The following is a 22358-nucleotide window of genomic DNA, read 5'->3' on the forward strand; positions in this document are numbered from 1 at the left end:
GTGAAATAATAATAAATTTTAAAAAACACCTCCATAAAATAACAGAATTAAAACAGTTGCTTTGTAAACCATCGAAATGTCAGGCATGAAAAGGGTGATAGTATTCATCGGTAGTCCTGCACTTAGTACTACATTTTTAAATATTCCCCCATAAATCTAAAGTTAAGAAAAAATACATTGAAAGATTTATTAGGCCATTCAAGTGACTGAAAATCAAACTGAGTTCGTAAAAGAAAAAAAGCTATGCGTTGTTTTATTTCTTTCGTGTGTATGGTTCATGTAATTTTTTACAATGCTCTCAATCCTTGGCAATTAGAGTAAAACAGAATTCCTTCACATTTGAATAAAGTTTTCTTTTGTATTGCTTCACCACTAGAAAATATATCAAATCCAAAGGACTTAAAAATGTTTGGATTCATATAAAAACACAATATAAATCTGGCCTCGCTGACAGCATAAGAGTTGAGCCCCGACTCGGAACGGTAGTCGACATGTTTTGTAAAACCGTCTTGTTACCTTTGGAACAAGCAGCAGCCCCAGAGTTACAGTCACAGTCAGGTGAGTGTGAGCAAAGAACAGCATGAGCATCCAGTCCGGGTGAAGCCCTGCAGCCAGAGAGAACCTGCAGGTAAACATCAAACCAAGAGCTTTTTATTTAAAACAGCAGCGTGATAATTATTCCTAATGCTATTCACATAACAGAACTGGTCAACTATTGCAGTTATAATAATGTTCACTGCTGCTTCTTTTGAGGTTTGATGCTTAAGTCTCCTTTAAGATTAATTTTTGATTTCAATAAGAGTAATGATTTTCACACCATGATTGTAAATATTTCTGAACAGCATGGCGGACAAAAAGCCAAGAACATAAAACCAAGAACATAAATATACAAAAAGTATATTTACAAGAAAAACAACAGGTCTAAGATTTGTGGTATTAATTTTTATTTATTTGCTTGTGTTTTAATGTTTTTAAATTATCTAGTTTCCCATTATGTAGTTTGATTTTGATCTGCTTACATGGAAACTTTGTGGGTGAAAAACTGAGTCCCAACTGGTCACATCTGGCGGCCTGTAACGAACCTGCAGCAGGTTCTTGTTTGTGTCACGTTCCAATTGTTAAAGCCCCATTAATTAAATGTTTGTAGTTTGCTTGGATTGCTTAAAAAAAGACTCTAAATGTCTGTAGTAATTCAAATATCCAGTAGAAAGGACTACCATGACTGATAAATTAAAAAGGTAACTTGTCCAGCTCTAGGCTGTGTCGTGACTACTAAGAAATAATGCGCAGTCTGAGATAAAAGAAAACATTAAAATAGACTATTCTGGCGTTAGTCTTTGATTTCACAGGAACAAACACATCCAGTCTTATCTCCGTTCTACCGCAACTCAAATTAGTTAAAGTTTGGATTGTGCTGCTTTTAATTTCATCTGAAAGCAGCTTTCTATACGATATTCCCGCTGTTCAATGCCTGCACAGTGGAAGAGAATGTACAATTTTGTGAAAATTTAAACAAATGATCTTTTCCTTTCTGCCTGGCTGAGCTCAAAGCGGGTCACCAAAAAGAAAAGTCAATCACAGAAAGTTTTACAGCAGAATGTGTGACAAATGAAACCTATTTCCCAAGGCAACTAACTGCAAACAGCAGCTGAGGTTTTATTCCTGCTATGACTCAGATGAAACATCCTTTGCTTTATAAATACTGCTGAAATTCAAGCCTTCTTCAGTCACGATTTTTTTAACTTCAAAGAGCCAACTCCCCTGTTTTCAAAGTTAAATAGATGAAGATCGCTGAGAAACACTGCGCTGCAGAGTAAGTGGATCACATTTATCACAAAATATTAAATTTTGCATGACAGGGGTCTTTCTGTAAGTTTTCTCTCTGGGTAATCCAGGTCTCCAAGAGAGACAATGCTAATATGTAGGGATGCACGATATTATCGGCATGGTATCAGTATCGGCCGATATTAGCTGTAAATTTTAATATCGGCCATTCCGTCGAAATAACTCCCCGATATAAAAGGCATTGTTTTTATATGACAAACCAGTGACAATGGTGCCTGCAGCTCAGCACAACGTCAAATTCGCTCTGTTTCAGTGTCGTCATTGTCGTGGAGAATATATTTTTTTTTACATTGAATAAATTTGACACTAAACATAATGTAAGTTGAAAGTGTTCCATCATTTTCAGCCTCCTTTTGTAGCATATGTATTTGGTAGCAGGCTAAATTGTCAAAGACAATGCAGTATTTTATTTCCACGGTAGAAAAAGCCAGATAGTTTCAGTAAGTAGGTATGGGAAAGAATTTCGGTATTGGTTATCAGCCAAATGAGTTTTAATATATTGGACAATGACCAAAAATCCAAGATCGTGCATCCCTACTAATATGAAATGTAGTCAAAGTTTTAATTGATATGTTTCTAACTTACCAGTTAGACTGGTACAACTGGCTACTTACAGGAAGTTAGAAGCTAGCTAACAGGACGTTCATTCTACGATGTGTGATTTTTTTTTTATCTCTATGTCCTTTTGTCAAGGCACTGTAGTTTTAAATGCATCTTTGCATCTAAAATATGAATGTTCATCAGTGCTGCGTTACTGTTTCATTTTAATGCTTCTGCCTAACAGCAAGAACGCGCATCTATTTTTAATCTTAGTGCTCCCAAGTCCTCAGTTAGAAAACTTATTATTGTCTGTTCAAAAAATTACCCAGAAATCACTAAAATACATCAAAACATAATTTCAATAATTTTCTTTTGTCAACATGTTAGATATATGTTTTTAAATGTCACTACTCTAATGATCCTCTGTGCTTATCAAAGTTTAGGATTTGCAAAAATGACATAAAGGTAACATAAGTTTTTTCTTTACTGACAGGGCTATATTCCTTTGCTTCCCTTATAAATTTTAGATTTTCTACTGGTTTTGTTTTTGATTCTACCTCTAACTCACCAACAATGTGGCATTTTATTATGTTTTGTAAACTGTCTCCATCAACGATTTAAATGGATCAAGAAGATTCAAGAACAAAACAGCAATGTGTGAGACTGAAGCAAAAAGCATCAATAGCACCATTCAGCAACAGGTTTTATTCCCCACATCCGTGATTCATTCACGCCCACATTGTACTGAGAGGAGTTTGAAGTGTAGAGTCCTCAATAGAATCAGGAAAAAGATATATTAAGAGTTTCTTTTCATTTTTTATTTAAGTCACTAAAGGTCAGAAAAGTTGCCAACAGTAAATATCACCTGAGGGTTTTATGTTTTTCAAGATGCATACTTTTCCAGTTTTACGCCTGGTTCCTCCCACTGTCTCCAAAAAGATGCATCAAAGTGACTGATTGGCCACTGTAGATTGCAATTAGGTGTGAATATGTATGTATGAATTGTTATCTGTAACACTGTATTTTTCTTGCCCTGTGATGGACTGGCAACCGGACCAAGAGGGACTCCACCTCTTGCCCCATGACCCAGGTCACTACTGCACCTCCAAACGAAATTAAGCTAGGATGGATGGCTGGGTGATGCAAACGCTGCTTCAAAAATTGCTCATACAATATAAAAACAGAAGAGAAAAAAGAAAACTAAGACTGATAAATGTCTGAACAGTGAACCCAAGTATTTACTGAGGAATTCCACCTTGAATGTAACTTTACAACCACTGACAAGCCATTGCATCACAGTATCACTGTTTCTATCTATTGTGCAACTGGGGGAAAAATCCCTTTAAGCCATGTTATCCTTTAGTCCCCATAAACTCCCAGGAGAGCTCTTAAGACTGTTTAGTTTGAATGAACCTGAAGGTTTGATGCAGCGCTGGGAATTTGCTGCATCATGAGTCAAAATTCCCAGCTCTAGCAATCCGGTTCTGTGTTTCACTAACCGGGACTGGTTAGTGAAACATTGCTAGCTGTTAATTTTAGGAAAACTCTGACAAACTGGAAGGAGTATTTATATGACCTTAGTATTCAAATCCAGCATATAGCAGATTAGTTTTGATTAACCTACAACTTCAAAATAGTTATGTGCATACCTGATGAGCAGTGGAAGAACTACTGCTTAATTCAGTGCGACAGGGACTGACATCAACAAACAGTGTGTGAAAAACAGAGTTTATTTTAGTTTCTGGCACAGTACATCGCTGCTTTTTCTCTCCCCGAGGAAGATATAATTTATGCTATCCTTTAAACTGTCTCACCCTGTACTCTGCTGACTCTGTTCATTTCCCTGACGAAAGAGCTGCATAAAGATGTCTTCTTTTCCCCGAGATGATATGTGCCCGTACAGCTTCAACAAGAAGATATCTACATGTAAGTGGTTAAATATTAGGTTATACAACAGACAGAGGTGTAGTTTATGAAGATCTTGACATTATTGTTCAAAGTTTGATTTTATTGTTTTATTAGTGTTTTATTATTAGTCATGTGTTTCTATTTTTTTAGTGTATTGAATTGTGGTAGCAGCTTTTATTAGCACACGATGTCCAAGACAAATTTTCCCTATGGGGACAATAACATATCTCTCAATCTGGCTAGTTATCTAGCTGTCCAGCTATCCCTATAGATAGATATATAGATAGATAGTTAGACAGCTAGATAGACAGATGGATAAATAGATGGGTACCTGTCTATCTAGCTACATAGATAGATAAAGAGATATCTGGGTATATCTATCTAGTTAGCTAGCCGGGCGAGATACTGTCACATAAATTATCTGATAAGACCTAAAGCTGGGGTATGTAAATTTACATATATAAAAATATGTAAATACATATTTGTTAAATTATTTTGTGACAGTATAATACTAATAAATAATCAGTGAAAAGATCAAGGTCCTCCGCATCCTTCCAGTGCTCTTATTGTCATCTGCAGAAATGCACCGCTCCCAGTCAAAATCAACCAATCAGAGCCAGGAGGCATGTCTTAGTGCTGTCAATCATACTCATGTATGTGCTGCTAAATTGTGCTAATGGCTGAGAAACAACTTACTGTTCCAGGAAAACATCTAATCCGCAGTCATTGGTGGCAAAGCTAACTACCCTTAGTGTCCATGTCGGGCTGTTCTGTGGCGAACCGGTTGTAGCGTAGCAGCGAGCAAAGAGGAAGCTGTGAGCAGAGCATTCAAGCGTGATTGACAACACTACGTCCCGCCTCCTGGCTCTGATTGGTTGTTTCTGATAGAGCTGTGTATTTGTTCAGATGACAGCAAGAGTATAGGGGGACGATTTCATTCGCAAGTTATCTGTCTCATATTACAGTGTTACAACGTAGTAATACAAATATGCAAAAAAAAACCATATTGTTTATAAAAGTTACATACTCCAGCTTGAAGCACACGTAATGAAGAGGGAATAGTTTGATGATCCATCACATTGACCCACCTGATGATGTGGAAGATGGCTGATATGAGGAGCTCGTTGTAGATGGCTACAGCAATGTACCGCGGCTCGTGGAAAGCAGAAGGGATGGTGCGGACGGCATAGCACAGGTACACACCCCACAGTAGGAACAGGAACTCAGCTGAAACAAAGACAGGCCAGCTGGTAAAGGTTCACCAGATTTGAAGTTGTTTGAATGTCAAATGCATTACTGTACTCATTTTCTAAATTAAAAAAAGATAAATGAATAAATATCTAGCGTGGATCTGCTTGATGTCCACCAGATGTGTTTTTTTCTTTATCTCAGTACAAATCCAGATGTTCTGTAAAGGTTCGTTAGAGAACATTTTTGTGCTTTAACATCAACCTGCCACTGGGACTAGAAATGGAAATTAGTCACCTGGCTATAATCTTTTGTATTTACACGTATATTATTACGTATTGTCCCAATTTAAAACATAAACTTGAACTTAACAAACAGGCATCATGAAGACTGAGAAACACAGCAGACACTCAGGGAAGGGAAGTTGTGGAAAAGTTTATGACAGTGTTATAAAAACACCTGGTCTTATGGGGTATGCTAATTTTTTCACAATCTTACATACTTTTCAGAAAACATGAACTGATAACTGACATTTGTCGATGCGTTCATTGTATCTTTCTGATGTTTTCCGCTTCCAAAGTTCAACATTCACTTTGATTGACTTCAGTTTTTTGCTACAAAGTATAAGAAATGAAAACATCGCAGAGCTGATTACCTGTTATCTGCCGTCGCAGCCACTGTGCTCTTCATAAAGCCCTGTTTGCTAACTATTCCCAGGATGAACTTTGAGGCCAAACAAGAAGAAGCCTTTTCCATTAGCGACCATATTGTATATAATTCTCTGAGTAGTTGCAGGCATTCTGTCACCTACTTTAACTCCCTCCATGAAATAGTCATCTTTGTGAAAGCCTCAGCAATATGTACCCTTCAGGAAAACATTGTATCCATTGTGCTTGTAATGAGCCATCCACAGTCCTTATATCAAACAGCTGTGGTCGTGTTACTGGGATTATTCTTTAGCTCTCCTAACATGAAGGACATCAGGAATACTGCAAATGTTGCTACTCCTCACATTAGTGAGGAGAATAGTTTCCAAAACACTTGAAACAATTCACAATCAAATGCTACAGGTGAAGTAACCACATGCACTTAACCTTAAAGGGGCGGTGTTATGTATTTTCAGGGCACATAGTGTCCTATTACAGAGCATTGAAGTAACTATGTTACCTTCGGTTATAAAAATGCTGCACATATCAAATACGACTTAAAAGAAATTCGTTTGACTAAGAAATCACACATTAATAAGTTTGTCCATGTGATGTCATTATAAAAACAAAAAAGGCGCCATCATCCTCCAACTACTTCCTGTCTTCTTCGTGGTTTGCACCAGTGGCAATGTCTGGTTGTTGATCACGTGACTCGTGTGACGTGCAAAAATGTTTCCAGTGTAGGTTTGTGAAATAGACCAATTTCAATATGGCCCAAAATGGTGGTATTTGTGAAAAACGATATAAAAAAAGCACATCCTGCTAAAAAACATTGAAATTGACGGGTGTAAAAGTAAAACGAAAAAAGTTTAAAGGGTATGAATAGTCCTTCACACAGCAATATACTGCTTTAAATACGGTTAAACTTTCAACCCCTCCTCCAAATCCTATTATAAAGCAATAAAGAATTATAAATTAATCCTCTTCCCATGACGGCAGTGTTTGTTATCCTCTTATCATGGAGCCGAGTTATAAAATAGGGTAATTTACAGAGAGGACGTTGAGAAGAGACGCCTGCCTTCATTGTTACAGGACAATATTTCAGAACAGGCGATCCAGTGTGTGGCTGCAAATTTGCTCATTATCACCTAATGAAATTTTAAAGTATCAAAAAATCTAACGTAATTATTGTAGCGTGCAAAGCAACGGAGTCTGTCTCTGCACCGTGAAATTATGTTCTGGATCAATAGAGTATGATCCCCAAAGATTAGCACAAACATAAAAGCATCATCTATCACTGGCAGAAACAGAGTCATTTAAAATATAAATTTAATTTTGCACACCCTTTTTGTGAACTTTCCAATGAGGCTCAAAGTGATTCACTGACTTTTTTTAGATTATGTTTTTTTTTCTTTTTTTCTGTTTGCAAAATTAACAAACTATCACAAATAAGACATGAGGCCTGTCACTGCAACAAATTTTGCTGGACAATACAGAAAAAATTGTCTCAAAAGAAAACAACACTGGGGCTGGAAAACATTTTAAATAACAAAAACAACAAATGGATTGTGAAGTCTCAGAAAGCAAAACTGCACTTCAAATAATAATAACCATTCAGTTTGCACAAGAAAAACAGGCAAAGGTGCCAGAAAGTGCAAACTGACTACTTTGTACTGGGTGACAAATGTTTCTGAAAATGGCGGCTTTGCAAAAATATTAGAAGGAATGTCGCTTTAACAATTGTTGTCCATATAAAAATGTGTGTGCTCATTTTAATTTATCATGTGGTGGTTGTTGTTTTTTTTTTTTTTTGCTTATTGTGACAGGTTGAGAAATTAAATCTCAATCTTATTTTTAATTAATATTTAGGAGTATGCACTGTCTTTAAATCATCACTAACTACACAGAAAGTATTCATGTGTCAAAACATGATGATGCAAGAACCCACACCCCCACACCCCCACAGTGCACGCCCACACACATATATTTCTGTTTGCTATTCTACAATGGCTGATGTAAATCTGGGCTGCAACTAATGATTATTTTAGTTATCAATTAATCAAGTATCCTGACGATTAATCAATTAATCGGGTAAAAAAATTTTTTTTAACACATTCTACAGAAATATCACCTAACCACTTAAGCCTGTTTATGCAATATTAAAATACATTAAAGGATGCAAATGAACAAAAACAATCAATTCTCTTTTTAAACAAGAAAATAAATATTTTATTGCCTGAAATGCAAAACTGTTGCATTCCTGTAGTAAATCTGATCTGGGTAAAGCTACAGCTATAACGCCTGGAGAGTTTTGGCTAAATCAGTCTTTAAGTCATATAAAAAAATATATATATATTTCAGGAAGAAATAACTATTGCATCATGCAGGTACATATAAATCATCCACACAAACATTTTTTTCCTTTTACAAAGAGGGCTTTTCTACAACACTTGTCAACATTAACAAGGAAGAAAAAACAGGACTGCTTTTCAAAAACGGGGTGTCATGCAGCATTGATGAAATGCTCCGCAGCTGCTTCAGAAGGTGCTCCCTGTCCCTCTGCAGCCTCCGCAGCACGTCGGCGCGTTCTCTCCGGCTGTCAGAGCAAACAGCAGGGCTTCCTCTCTTCCTAGCTTGTCTACACACATTCAGAGGAACAACCGGAGGGATTCCTGTGCGCGCTTCGTTTTGGAGCGCGCACATTTGTTTGAAGATGTCGCCGGTTTGCAGAAGCACACACACACACACCCCTTCTCTCTGAAGATACTTTGTGCCGTCTCCAGAGTGTCCTTAGCTGTTCTCCCTCCACATGCTTGTCTTTCTGAAGTTCTGGTGGTAGAAATGTCTCTCCGCATCGATGGCTACTACCCACCAGCATTTCCCCTCCCTCACTCCGTCTTTTCTTTCCCTGCCACCTCCAGTCTCTCAGTCTGCATGTCTGTCAGTTTTCAGTAGGATCTCTGAGGGATTCATCGTTTTTCCCTTTTCAAACAGGATTAGTGTCCCCTACTGCCAGACTGGCTCCAGTGAGGTGCACATCGCTGCCTCCTGCCTCTAGAATCAGTCACCGAAGAACAAGCACTGTAACACTCTTCTGAAGGCCATCTGGGTCATCTTGAACAGAAACACTGCAGGGTTCCAGGAATTATTGCAATTTATGAAGAGCGGTGTGGTTTAGGGAGAAAGGTACGAACTCAGGAATCTTTATCCACACAATCCAGGACAACAATGAGGCCCTGACGATTTTATTTGGTACATGTTCTCTGCAGATGAGCCTCCTAAATATGTATGCATTGGTGATAAGATGGTAAGCAAGCTTTCAAAAAAGTGGTTTTATAAGAAGAGTTATGGACTGAAATTCTCTATACGCACTTCTTATGAAACGAAGACAATGCTATTTGTCAAAACATCAATAGTACACAAACACACACACGTATATACGTATATATTTCTGTTTCCTCTGTTACGATTGTTGCTGTAAATCTGGGCTGCAGCTATCGATTATTTTAGTTAGCATTTAACCGGCTATTCTGACGATTAATCGGGAAAAACAATAGACACTTCCTAGAGATTTTTCACTTAACCACTTAATCCTTTTTATGCACTATTCAAAACACATAAAAATACAAATGAATGAAAAATTTAATTCTTTTGTTAAATAAGAAAATAAACATTAGGTTTTGCCATATTAGGTTTTTTGCTAAAATGCAAAACTGCAAAATTCCTTTACTAAATCTGAACTGGGTACAACTAAACTTATACCACTAGAGGAGTTTTAGCTAGTTTTTTATCTTAAATCCAAAATATATACATTTTAATTAGTTGACAATTATTTCAATAATCGATTAATCATGGTTATTTTGATTAATCATTTCAGCCCAATGTAAACTGTGAAGCTCTTTGGCTTCATAGTTGACTTTAAATGTGCTATACAAATAAATTTGAGATTGACAAACATGCTTCTGTCCATCTGCAGTTAAAAATTCATCCTTACTTTTTTTTTTTCTTTGATCAATAGTGGATTTCTTTTGCTATTTCATACTTATATCGCTTAAATACAAATGTTTCTTTTATGATTTATTTGGGGGGGACAAATCTAGACTTTTCCCAGATTGAGGGGTCCTGTGCTCCTGGGATTTTCACCCAAACAGCAGACGGCGCTGCAGATAAAATCTGCCTAAATTCAACATCTGATATCAAACAGTCTAAAGCAGACGTGCATTCCTTATTGAGCGCTAATCACAAAGTTTGCCGTCCATAGTGAAGCATTTTAGCCATTTGTGCAAGTATGTTAACTATAAATACTTGTGTTTACCTATGAGAATTCCCTCTGTGTTTATAATACATTTTTCCTTTCTGCTCTACTTGTTTGCTGTGTGCCACTTATGCAGCATGCGAACTGTGAGTTGGACCAGCATCCTGATTAACAGTCCAGCTCTGCTCTTCAGGGCTAAAGAGCCCTGAAAGGATTACTCCATCATATAGCAATTATTAAGAGACTTGTGCGGAGAAAAGGCAAATTGTACTCCCGAAATATATAATTTTATATTCAATTTTGAAATTGTGAAAGTGCTTTGAATTACAGCCTGAAATTGTCAGTTTTGAAAGAGGTAGTAGGTTTTGGAGCCCTTTGAGTCTTTCTTAAATAAAAAGTTCTTTTTTATCTACAAAAGGAAACACATGAAAGCAGAGAGGTTTATCAGATGTAGAGAAGGTCACGGTGGTACCCGTTAATGTCTGCTGCATTTGAACAGGACTCCAATTTGTAAAGTTTTGCAGATAATTAGAAGAAGTCAAACTAAAGTGTCACCTGTAAGTGTGACTATATGCTTGGATGTTTGCTTTTGGAATTACCACCTACACATCATGTTTACACCAAATATGAAGGAAAAAGAGTAGAAGACCTATAAAAAGGCAAATGACTGACAGGTAATTTATACCACCAATTCCAACAATAACCTCAGTCAGAGGGCGGCACCAAACACACAACAGATCACACATACGAGAAGAGGAAAGGCAACAATGAAACTAGGCATTACGGGAGTGATCAGATTATTTTATATCTCACGTGCATGTGTACCAAATTCTGGTGAAAAACTTTTTTTGTTTTTCTCTTGAACATGGTAGTGATCGAAACGACTGAAAAATGTCCGTATCCTTTAGTGAGTAAATATGCCAGCTATGTGGAGCAGGTGATTTAATTCACTTTTGCCTTTTGCCAACACATATCCACATCTCTATTTCATCCCTTCTTACCACTTTTTCATTCCTGAAAATAAACCATTTTTTATCTACATGGCAAAAGCTTGTACTAAGCTGACTTATTTATGGAGAAAAATGGTCACTAAATTGCACAATTCTCAAGTCCTATCATCTGAAAAAATTGTTTTACCTTCTATTAGTATTCTAATTATATCGTTACACCTCCTTACCGCAGGCTGTGAGTAGATTAAAGAAAATGTATTTAAATTGTTGCTTGTCAAAGCGGATATGAAAGACGCCCACCGGCAGGTACAAATCGATTCACGGTGGACACAAAACCTGAAAACCTGAGGTACAAACATAAATAAACATAAACATAAATAAAACACAAATAATACTCCTTGACCTTTTCTATTAGATTTATATTTCTCCAAACATTTCTCAGCTGAACTCCCATGACAAAGCAGTTGTTTGTAAAGTAACAAGATTACAATTGACTCGCAGGTATGGAAGTCAGCATCATGGATTTGACCCAATCAATGACTTTCCTCTTGACCAAACTGCCAAAAAATAATAAATAAAAAAAACCCACACACACTCACCCACTCCCATCATGTAGTCCCATCGGTCCAGCAGGCACATGCTGAACTGCATTCCCTCTGGTGTGAAGCCTGCAACTATCAGACTGCGACTCAGCTCCGGGCTCTGGCACACAGCCGAGGTCCAAGCCACCAGGAACCACAGCACAATGAGGAGAATCACCGCCAGCAGCCGCAGGACGCGCCAGCTGGTCATGTAAGGCGTCCTCTGGGCCGTGCGGGAGAGGAACACCTTCAGGACCCTGGGGGAAGGAAACACGGTCTGAATCTGGAAAAACTCCAAGATTATTTCCCAAATCTGAGAAGTAGATGTTTCATCCGACATTTTCAGTTTACTTGAACTGAAAATGTATTATTAGATTGTTGCTTCGGTCGACATTCCCACATGAACAGAAACATATCCATTTCGGTTTTATGCATTTAAGTCTATCTAGCGTGCTGTGCTCCTGTACTGGATGAAGTGGAAAGTAAGAGGAAGAAATGTTCTTGTTCATAAAATATAAAATACAACAATCTGAATCTGTTTTTAGTACAAATTCGCTACCGATGTGTTTGGAACAATGCATGGGTGGTTTATTTATAAGACTTCAGGTCTTGGTGGATTTGCCCGTGAGAAATGACTCACGCATGTTGCTCCGGTGAGTGCTGCAGTCGTAACCCACACTGGTTTCGGTTCCACAATCCCAGCCGTTCGCTCTGAAAGCACACACGGCCCAGGAGCTCTGCGACTTTACTTGTATGAAACGAAGGGGGAAGGAAATTATCCACAGCGGTGGATTTGTGGTTGGATGCTAATTGTGGAGCTGCTGTCGGAAAGGAATCGTTTGCTCTGTACTTTGCATTGATTGACAACCTACAAACAGCGCTTCTTACAGCTGCAGTAACTTTAATAAAAAAAATATTTTACAGATTTGTTAAAACTGGGTCATGACAGTTTGGTATGAGATGGATAATCTGTGAAAGAATCAAGCTCCTCTGCTGTTTCCCTGCGCTAACTAGAAGTAACCAATCAGAGCAAGGAGGAGGGTCTTAGTGCTGCCAATCAAGCTTGTATACATGCTGCTCACACCCTCCCTCTCGCTCTCTGCTATGCTACAGCGTCTGCCCTTCAGCAGAGCCTGTCGTGAACGCTAAGGCGAGTTAGCATGGCCACAGATGATGAAAAACTGTTTTCCTGGAACGATAATTGTTTCTCCGTCATTAGAACATTTAGCAAAAGCACACAAGCATGATTGACAGCACTAAGACCGTCCCCCTGCCTCTGATTTTGACCAGGAGCCGGAGCATTTCTTCAGACATCAATTGTAGCACTGGGAGGAGGTGGAGGAACTCAAACTTTTCACAGATTATCTGTCTTATATTTTACTGTCTGTACATGGAAACTGTTTTAACAAATATGTTAAAAAAAACAAAACAACAAAATTTCTTTCTAAAAGTCACACACTGCAGCTTTAAGGCTTTTGTCTTGCCACATTTTGACAAAGGCCAGATTTATGAATTGCAAATCTCATAGTTCTACTACGGACAGATCCGGAATTGAACCTCAACCTGAGCTGTAAATCTCTGCAGTTTCTCTTTCGAGCTTTTCTGACTGACTTTCTCCAGTCCAGCTACAGTGAACCTCCAGGCCGTGGTGGGTTTGCAAGTGTACTTTTTCATTTATGTATTATTTTATTATACAGTTTTGCATAACTTTGTGTCGGCCTGCATCTCAAAATTTCAATGCCTTTAATCAGCAGTGAAGTTTGAAAAATATGTCATTCTCTGTTTATAATGCTCCTCATTGGCAGTCCGGACTGTGACAAATCCGCTTCATCTGATATCCAGCTTTGCCGCTCAGGCTGTAAGAGTTTTTCCCCCTGAGGCACACTTTCCATCTAACAAGCTCGCAAAAAGAAATAATAAAAAAAAAGTCAAATTGGTAATTTTGCCAAGAGAACTTTCTGGCCAATCTTTGACCTCCTTCTCCCATCTCAGTAATACTCGCTCCAAGCTGCAGATTAGGAAGCCAGAGTGGGGCTGTGTGTGTGTATGTGTGTATGAATGCAGGCAGACGCGCAAAGATCAGACCTGATGTGAAATTTAAATGTCCGTACGGGCCAAAGAAAGCACGCAATCTTTGAGAGGGAGCTGAATTATTGAAACAGAGAAAGGAGCGGAGGAGATGGTAGGATAGGAGACGTCGAGTGAGAAGTGGGGTTTGCCTATTTTTAGTTTTTGCTTTCAATTTAATATCCCCATCAGAATAATTCATAGAAAAAGAAAGGAAAAAGAGAAACATCTCAGATACAGATTACGCTCTTTGTTGTTGTTAACTCAGTCATACCTGTACAGCTTGAGGATGATGGTGCCGTACGCGATGGCGAATCCCAGGAGGCGAACCCACCTGAGGAGGATGCATCGAAACACGCTGGGGCTGAAGTACAGGATCATCACCTGGAGCGAGAGACAAACACACCAGCATTATGGGTCATGCCGGGGTTTCTGCAAAAATGCTAAATCTTCAGAGTATTTTTGGTTTAGTTTCAAGTTCTGGTTTAGATTAGGAGTTATCAAAGTTTTTCATGCCACGCCCCCTCCAAACAGCACTAGCTTTTGTTCAGGAACCCCTAAAGCAAGCCCACAGACAATGCTACAAAATCCGTAAAGAAACCTAAACTTTAAGTTTAACTTTATGTTTTCTTTATTCACTATTCAACAATTATTACAATCGTTTAGCATAAATGCTGCCTCATTCTGATTTTCAATGGCCACAAATTCTGTGGCTCAAAATGTTATTATCAGATTATATACTAAGACTTTACCAGATAATACAAGCATTCATCAAAATCCTCTGAAATTAACATCAAATTGTACTTTATTCCCACAGTTCTTGTGGATTTTTGCAGCTATATGTCCTTCACAGCTGAGCTCCTTCAGTCTCTTTCTTGTCAGAAACGTTTCCATTTGTTGAGAAGCAAAGCAGCTCAATGATTTTAACCAGCAGCCAATCAGAAGATGAGCGTCAGAAGTAAGACTGAAATAAGCTACTTTAACTTACATTTCATTTAAAAAAAGAAAGAAAAAATATTTTATAATAGAAAAAATATATATAATGAAAAATGGATTTAAAAAATTTTAAGAATTCAGTTTTGTTTTTTATTTTTGCTTTCTTTATTCTTCACTTTCCCTCCAACATAACGCCCTCTGACTACCCCCACTTTGAAAAACACTTAAAATAAGACTAAACTAACTTAAAAGTACATTTCCAGAGAGATCAGGGTACTTGTTTTAAGTCAATGTTTCCTTAATATTGATTTTTTTTTTAAAGTGCTACTTCCACTGGCAGATTATTTCACTTACAACATGGAAAAAATGTCTTATTATAAGACACATAATCTGAAATAATCTTTTTCAACAAGTAATGTCATTTAAAACTAGTGCTGGTTTTAAGCAGCTAGTTCAAAACAATAGTATACGATTGCAAATGTAATCAGATATTTACACTAGAAACTAGACCAGAAAATGTTGGGTTTTTGCAGTGATATAATGTCACACATATCACATTTCTCTGTAGTTCACAAAAAACCCCCAAAACAAACAGAAACTCAGTCTTCACTAAGAGAGAAGCAGAGCTGGAGGCAGACCTGGCATCACAGAGAGCTCACGCCTCCACAGCTCACATCGACTGAAAGCAGCATGTGGGTTATATGTAGGGCACGACATTAAATCTCACTCAAAATTCTGCGTTTTCTTCTCTTGTTTTTCCAGAAATAAATATTGATGTTCTGACCTGATCCAGTCTCGAATCGTCTCTCCAGTTTGTCACAAAGCTTTGAATTTGGTGACAGTTCATAAATTATTGCTTCACCTTTTTCTATTCGGATGTGAAGATTTTTTTCCCCCCCAGCAACTATTACCTGAAGTAGGGTGCGATGGAGGCTAATGGAGGCAAGTCTGGCATACCGAGAAAAATCACAGCTTCCCTTTGCACTTCTGCATTTCACTTCATTAGCGTGCAGCTCAGCAGGACGCCGTGTATTAAATCTCCAGCGGCCACCGTTCTGAACTAAATGAAGCTTGGATCAGCCACTTAATTGGTACGCCCCCCTCCTGACCGTTTATGCATGACCCTTTCAGGAATTTGCATTATTTTTGCTGTTTAGGGAAGTCTGAAGAAAATTACCACGCCCTTTTCCTCCCCCTGAGGCAATGTTTGGAAGGAAGTTGGTGATTGTTAAAGTTTCTGTAGGAGATCCCAGAGTCCGGAGGTAAATGTAAGGTAACTTGGAGCAAAGTTTGAGAGTTGGAAAAGAAAAAAAACTTTTGATTTAGAAGTTTAGCCAAAAAAACAGAACACAGCATTGGTCTTGGTGCTGTAAAGACTCCATAGCTACTCACAAGCTAGCTTGGCCGTTGCCTTCCTATGCAGTTCTGCTTGATTCTCATCTCCCTTCACTGCTCTGTCTTGTATTGGATTTCTCTGGTACAATTTCAACCAATCAGTAAAAATGATAAGTTGTGAACGATGAGGTCAATTTTCTGTACTCTGACTGTAGTTCTAGAAATGGCAGTAGAAGAAATTAACAAAGCCGTTCAGCTCATGTTGGCCATGTTTTAAAAATATTAAATGAACATCGGCAGCCATCTTGTTTGGCTCGGCACGTCTCTCTTCGCAGTGGAAGACGGTTGTTTACAGGGCAGAAAATTTCTGGTAAGTTTCATAGCACTAATTAGCGCATTAGGTACTCAACAGCCAAACGTTTGCCATGGGTAAAGTTTAAAATAATACACTGTGCATTACACCTTTTTAATGTACCACAAATTTAACAATTTAACCCAGTGCATCCTCTTTCCAGAATAATAATTTCGTAAAAGTGTTTACAATCAGAAGCTTCTTCCAATTTGCTGCATCACAGATTGCGACAGGAGACACTTCCTGCCCACGGCCTCCTCTTTGGAGGGGGAGTTACTTCAACAACTCCCTTCTCTTTAGGAGTAATATTTTTTATTTTCTTTTTCGGGGATCAGTCAAGGCAGAAATGATATTCCCTGACGGCTGTCGACTCTGTTTGGAAAACACACACCCTGCCAGAAACCTAAAATGCTTCAGAAACAGCATCCACTTTGAAGTGTTGCTCTCCAAATTCTCCCCATCTCAGTCCAGTTGTGCATCTGTGGGATGTGCTGTGCAAACAGACGTGGTGCATGAAGGGCATCCAGCTTACAGGACATGAAACATTCGCCACTAAATCTCCGTCAGGATTCTAGAAAGATCCTTGCCTCAACCAATCAGTAGTATTAATAGTTTTATTATTATTGTGTCTTATATGTATTGATTCTATTTTCTTTCTAGTGTTGCTACAATTTGTGTTGATGCTACTGGATCTGTGAATTTCCCTCTTCAGGATAAATAAAGTATCTATTTTGAAAGGAGACCAGCCTACTATTCATAATATAATGGTCATAATATAGACTGTGTTAATTGTAGGCAGCGGTGACTAAAACAAATTTCACTGGACGATAAATTGTCCCAGAAGTTATTGCAATAAATTATAACGTTGTTTTGAGACCATTTTCAAGTAATATAGTGGTAGTGGCGTAATAATACAAGAACACATTCTCAAAGATCAGTAAACATTAAGTTGTAATGAAGATTTCACCGATGGAAATGGGAAACATTTTAATATAATTCACCCCTACATTCAAAAGTCAATTCACCATGCCATAAACAACTAAAGTACAATCAACCATCCACACCGTTTTATATTTAAACACAAAACAGGCAAAGTATATATATAAAAATAATGATAACAAAGAAGAAAACAACATATATTATCTCTGTAATGATACAGCACTTTACTGAATCGATATACTTCATTATACCGAGATAGAAAATTATATTTTATCATTTTTCTCTAAGTAAAAATGGATCTACTCTCTTTGGTATCGTTACAAGATTTGTTCCACAAACAGAAATTTAGCATTTCATTAGTTTAGTTCTGACTTTTTTTATTTACTTATATTTTAATTAGTGTGAGGAGGGTCGGCCCAAGGCATATGTGTGTTAAGCAGCTGTTTAGGGCCCCCGCACCACCACTGGCCCCCCAAGAGCCCCAAGCTAGCATAATAAAAAAATATATTTATATTTAAAACAACACTGAATAATACAAACTAAATGCTATTTCACATGGAAAAGCAATTTCTATACAGTGAACCCTCGCTATATCGCGGTTCACCTTTCACGGTCTCGCTGCTTCACGGATTTGCATCGTCCATTGTGTTCTGATTGGCTAAACAGTCTCTCCGCTTCTTCTCTACCTGTGTATCAATAACTTTGCAGTTTAATATGTGCACGTACGTAACACAGCTTGCCAAATTTAACATAATCGATGGTGGCATGTCAGTTTATAAGAATCTTTTTGCCCAGAAGAAAAAAGAGCGACAACATCTACCGATAACTATGTTCTTCTCTCGAAAAAACACACCGGCACCGCGGGCTTTAGAAGAAAAAAAACAGAGTGGAGTCAGGATGCAGCGGCTCAGTCAAAAAAGCAGTGAAATACACCTGAGTCACTATTTGTCCTACTGTACTTTGTATTTTTTCTCATAATCATTTTTCATTTTCTCCCGTTCTAATCCAATGACTCGGGTCGCAGTTGGGCTGATCTCCGCAATTTGAAGCCTTCAGTTCGTATTGATGATCAAAATTATTATTTTACAGTACAGTAGTTATTTGTAAAAAAAACCCCCCAAAAAACAGTTTATACAGTAGTTTTATTTGTTAAACAAATGCTTGGGACTGTAAAAAGGTTTTTTCTTTGGTTTCAATGTATTATTGAGTATTTTATTGTATAATAATTGTAAAAAAAAATAAAGGTTACTACTTCACGGATTTCGCCTATCACGGGTTCTTTTTGGAACGTAATCCCCGCGATAAACGAGGGTTCACTGTATTGTTACTACAGTTCTTACACAAATAATGGTTAATTTCTTCCTTTGGATGGTTGCTGCCACTTTAGGGGAAATAAAGATATGAAACTTGTTCATTTGTTTACTGTAAATGAATTGTTTATCAGTTGATGTTATGTTCAAATAGTTGAAATAATATGGTACACTTAAATACCACTCTGCGTTTCAAAAATCCAAATCATTATTTTTAGTTTATTAATCAATAGCCATTATAAACACTGGCATGATGTAAGCTAATTACAAATTACTCTAATCGGTATCTTTCACACAGAGAGTAGCTTTGGAATGATAAAGCATCTTGTATTGACATGTTGGTATAGGAGGACCGGCTAGTAAAAATCTGCTTAGGGCCCCAAAAAGACTTAGGCTGGCCCTGAGCGTACGGTCGGATTTTTCCACCGAATGTCACATTTTGCAGAAACCTGAAGTCACGACTGCAGCAACATCAGCAGCAGCACAAACTGCACAGAATAAAGTGAGAAATGAAAGAACTGGAAAATCTCCGCTCCCCTCCTGTCTTGGCATTCAAGAGACGCCGAGCATACTGTGTAATGAGGCTTAAGTAACACCAGCACCTGTAAGCTGTTTTTCCGCTGAAAAGAAGCAGAACATGTGTGACAAATTCAACAAAATAGGGAGCCAGTCTTGGGAGAGCAACAGTCTGGCTGAGAGATGCATTAGGACACAAGGGGAGCTAATGCGAGATAAGGAACATGAATCACCGCGTGCGCTCCATCGGGCCGACGGGAGGGCGGCTCAGAGACCGTGGGATGAAGACAAAAATGATGAAATGAAAAAAATATTAAATCTGACAAGATATTATGCAGCTATGGAGGATGTTACGAGTAAAAGATGACTCAAAGCAAATGTCACAGGATCGTGAGCGGTGAACTAATCCAAAGCTTATTTCCTCCTCGTTATCGTCGTGGAATTGGAGGGATGGATTTCACACATGCTGCCAAAGTGTAGATCAGCGAGCAGTTAGACTGTCATAACAACATTGCTTGTTTGAGTCGTCGGCGTGTTCGCTCCAAGTTCGGCTCCGACACGCCGGCGCTGCTCCTCAGCAGGAGCGTGACAGAGTCAAAGCTGCTGGAACTGGTACAACAATAAGAAACTGGAACATCATAAAATGAGTCTCATAAAATGATCTCCTAATATTTCAAAGTCAGACTTTACAGTGGAGAGGAAAGTACACCAAGGCTATCACAGCTTCTCTGACACTAAGAATTAAATTAGCTTCTCTTTGGACCTGAAAGGAACAACACAGAGTCAGCACACGCCTTCAGTTATCACAGCTATAAACAAGTGACCAGGCTCCAAATCTGGGTGCAGTGATGAACTCTGACCTGGACCTTCAGAGTCACATAAAGACAGTTACAAGAAGCAGCATTAAGTTTTTATGCTCCTTCAATCTGGAACAAACTTTCAGAAAACTGCAAAACAGGCGAAACATTGCGTTCCTTTAAATCAAGGCTAAAACCCCCCTGTTTGTTGCCTCTGATTAATAATAGCCAGAAAATATTTTAATACATTTTATGTATGTGTGTTTGCTGATGGCATTTAACAAAATGTATGTTTTATTGCTCATTTCATAATTGATGTTTTCAAATTGATGTTTTTACTATGTAAAGCACTTTGAACTGCCTTGTTGTTGAAATGTGCCATACAAATTAACTCATTATTTTTTCTATTTTTAATTTTAAAAAAGTGAGCCTGAAGAGTGACGTGCTTAAACTAATGAGCATCACTCAAAGTGCTGCTAATTAAAATGGCTCCCACCTTTAGCAGCTAAAGGATTACAATGTTTTAATTACACAGCACTTAGAGTATGCCTCAGTGATTGTGCGCAATCATTGTGTGACAAGCTAATATAAACCCAAATGACAAGATTTTGAAAGCATGAAATTTACTTATTGCTTGACTTTGATATACTTTTGTCATTTGTTGTTGCTGTTACAATCAAAATCAAACTTGACAAAGCAAGAAAATAGGATGGTAATATCATTATCTACACTGCTGTGAAATATTGTTTTTTATTTTTAAAAATTGCCACTAATTTTAACAACATCATTTGTGGGAATAGGAAATAAATTATTAAAATTTTGATTGTATTTATTACAGAAAGGGTTATCTAAATCACATGAAAACCTTTAGTTGTGTCTCTGAATCAATTAGTTCATTAGCAGGACTCTGAAGTTCCTGTTTCCATGCTGAGGAGGCAACCTTGTCCTTTGAGTCTGTATGTTAAACCAGACACAAATCTAGAACAAATCATTTCAGAAAGCAAATTTCTAATTTTAACATTTTCTTTACGAAATCTGTAGTAAGGAAGCATTGTGCTTATTTTCTTTGTTCTTAGCCATTGTTTATTTCTGCTATTACCATTTGATGCCAGTCAACTCATCTGAACTTACATATGTAACGCCTTCGATTTGTTTCCAAAACATACACGCAGATATTTGGTCCCAAGCCCGATCAAACCCTTCATTACTACGAGCCAGGACGCTGAAACGGCAGACAGCTTCTTTTTTCTTTTTTCTTTTTAATATCATCTAGTAGAGGAGGTGGCTGTCTTGGTTTGCCTCCAACCTCTGAAGCCTCCTCCATCAATTAATCAGCAGGGGTATTTTTAAAACAAGTTGTGCCAGAACTTGATGGACTGTTTAAAAATGCATTGAGCACCGCAGTGGTACAGCTACAGCTGAGAAGACTTGTAGCGGCAGAGGGAAAGAAGTAGGAGGAAAAAAAGGAGAAGGAAATAAGCTCTGGCAACAAATGTTGAGACTGGAGGATGAAGATGCAGAGAGAAAAGGAACATGCAAACGAGGTTATAAAAGAGAAACATGGAGGACGTGAAGGGCAGGGATAAGCTTGAGACAAGCAGGGAAGATGCTGCGAAGTACAGCAAAAAAAAAGATGGTGAGATATAGCGGGGAGGAGATAACACTCGACTGTGTGAACATAACAGTGGCAGGAAATTTTAGTGCAGCTATTTTTGGGACTGGAGGTATCCTTGGGGTGCAGAGAGAAAAGGATAAGTAGGTGGATTTAAAAAAAAACAAAACAAGATAGGTTTGATCTCATAAGGATGAACCTACCTTCACCGATGACTTCATAACAAACACCCAAACATACACCTGAAGTTTGGGTGCTTGTTTGGGGGTAGTGCCATTCCAATGCCACTATGAAATAGAGTCAAGATCGGGTCAAAAAAATCCAACTTTACCTAAACCTACAGGCAATGTATCCTAGCCCATTCCAACCCTACTAAATCACTTTAGTATTATGTTATTTTAATTAAAATTTTGCAGATTTTGTTTTTAGATGTTCATTTAAAGGGGCAGTATTAAATGTTTTCCAGCCACACAGTATCACTTTGTAGCACAATCAAGTAACTGTGTTATCTTCAGTTGTATATATCAAATGTAGATTAAAAGGGATTTGGCTACGTAATTTAACACCTTGAAATTGGGCC

General features: G+C 38.0%; 1 protein-coding gene across 1 annotated transcript in view; it reads right to left on the reverse strand.

Moving 5' to 3' along the window:
* Positions 1 to 22358, reverse strand: part of gpr158b (G protein-coupled receptor 158b) — an 80216-nt gene that overhangs the window by 11467 nt on the left and 46391 nt on the right. The window contains exons 6-9 of the mRNA XM_028021211.1: positions 14256 to 14365; positions 11933 to 12171; positions 5382 to 5520; positions 517 to 622 (exon numbers count right to left, since the gene is read on the reverse strand). Coding sequence (XP_027877012.1) covers positions 517 to 622; positions 5382 to 5520; positions 11933 to 12171; positions 14256 to 14365 — 594 coding nt within the window. The remainder of the gene's footprint in view (positions 1 to 516; positions 623 to 5381; positions 5521 to 11932; positions 12172 to 14255; positions 14366 to 22358) is intronic.

Source organism: Xiphophorus couchianus, chromosome 6 (genome assembly GCF_001444195.1).
Source record: "Xiphophorus couchianus chromosome 6, X_couchianus-1.0, whole genome shotgun sequence".
Lineage (NCBI taxonomy): Eukaryota > Metazoa > Chordata > Actinopteri > Cyprinodontiformes > Poeciliidae > Xiphophorus > Xiphophorus couchianus.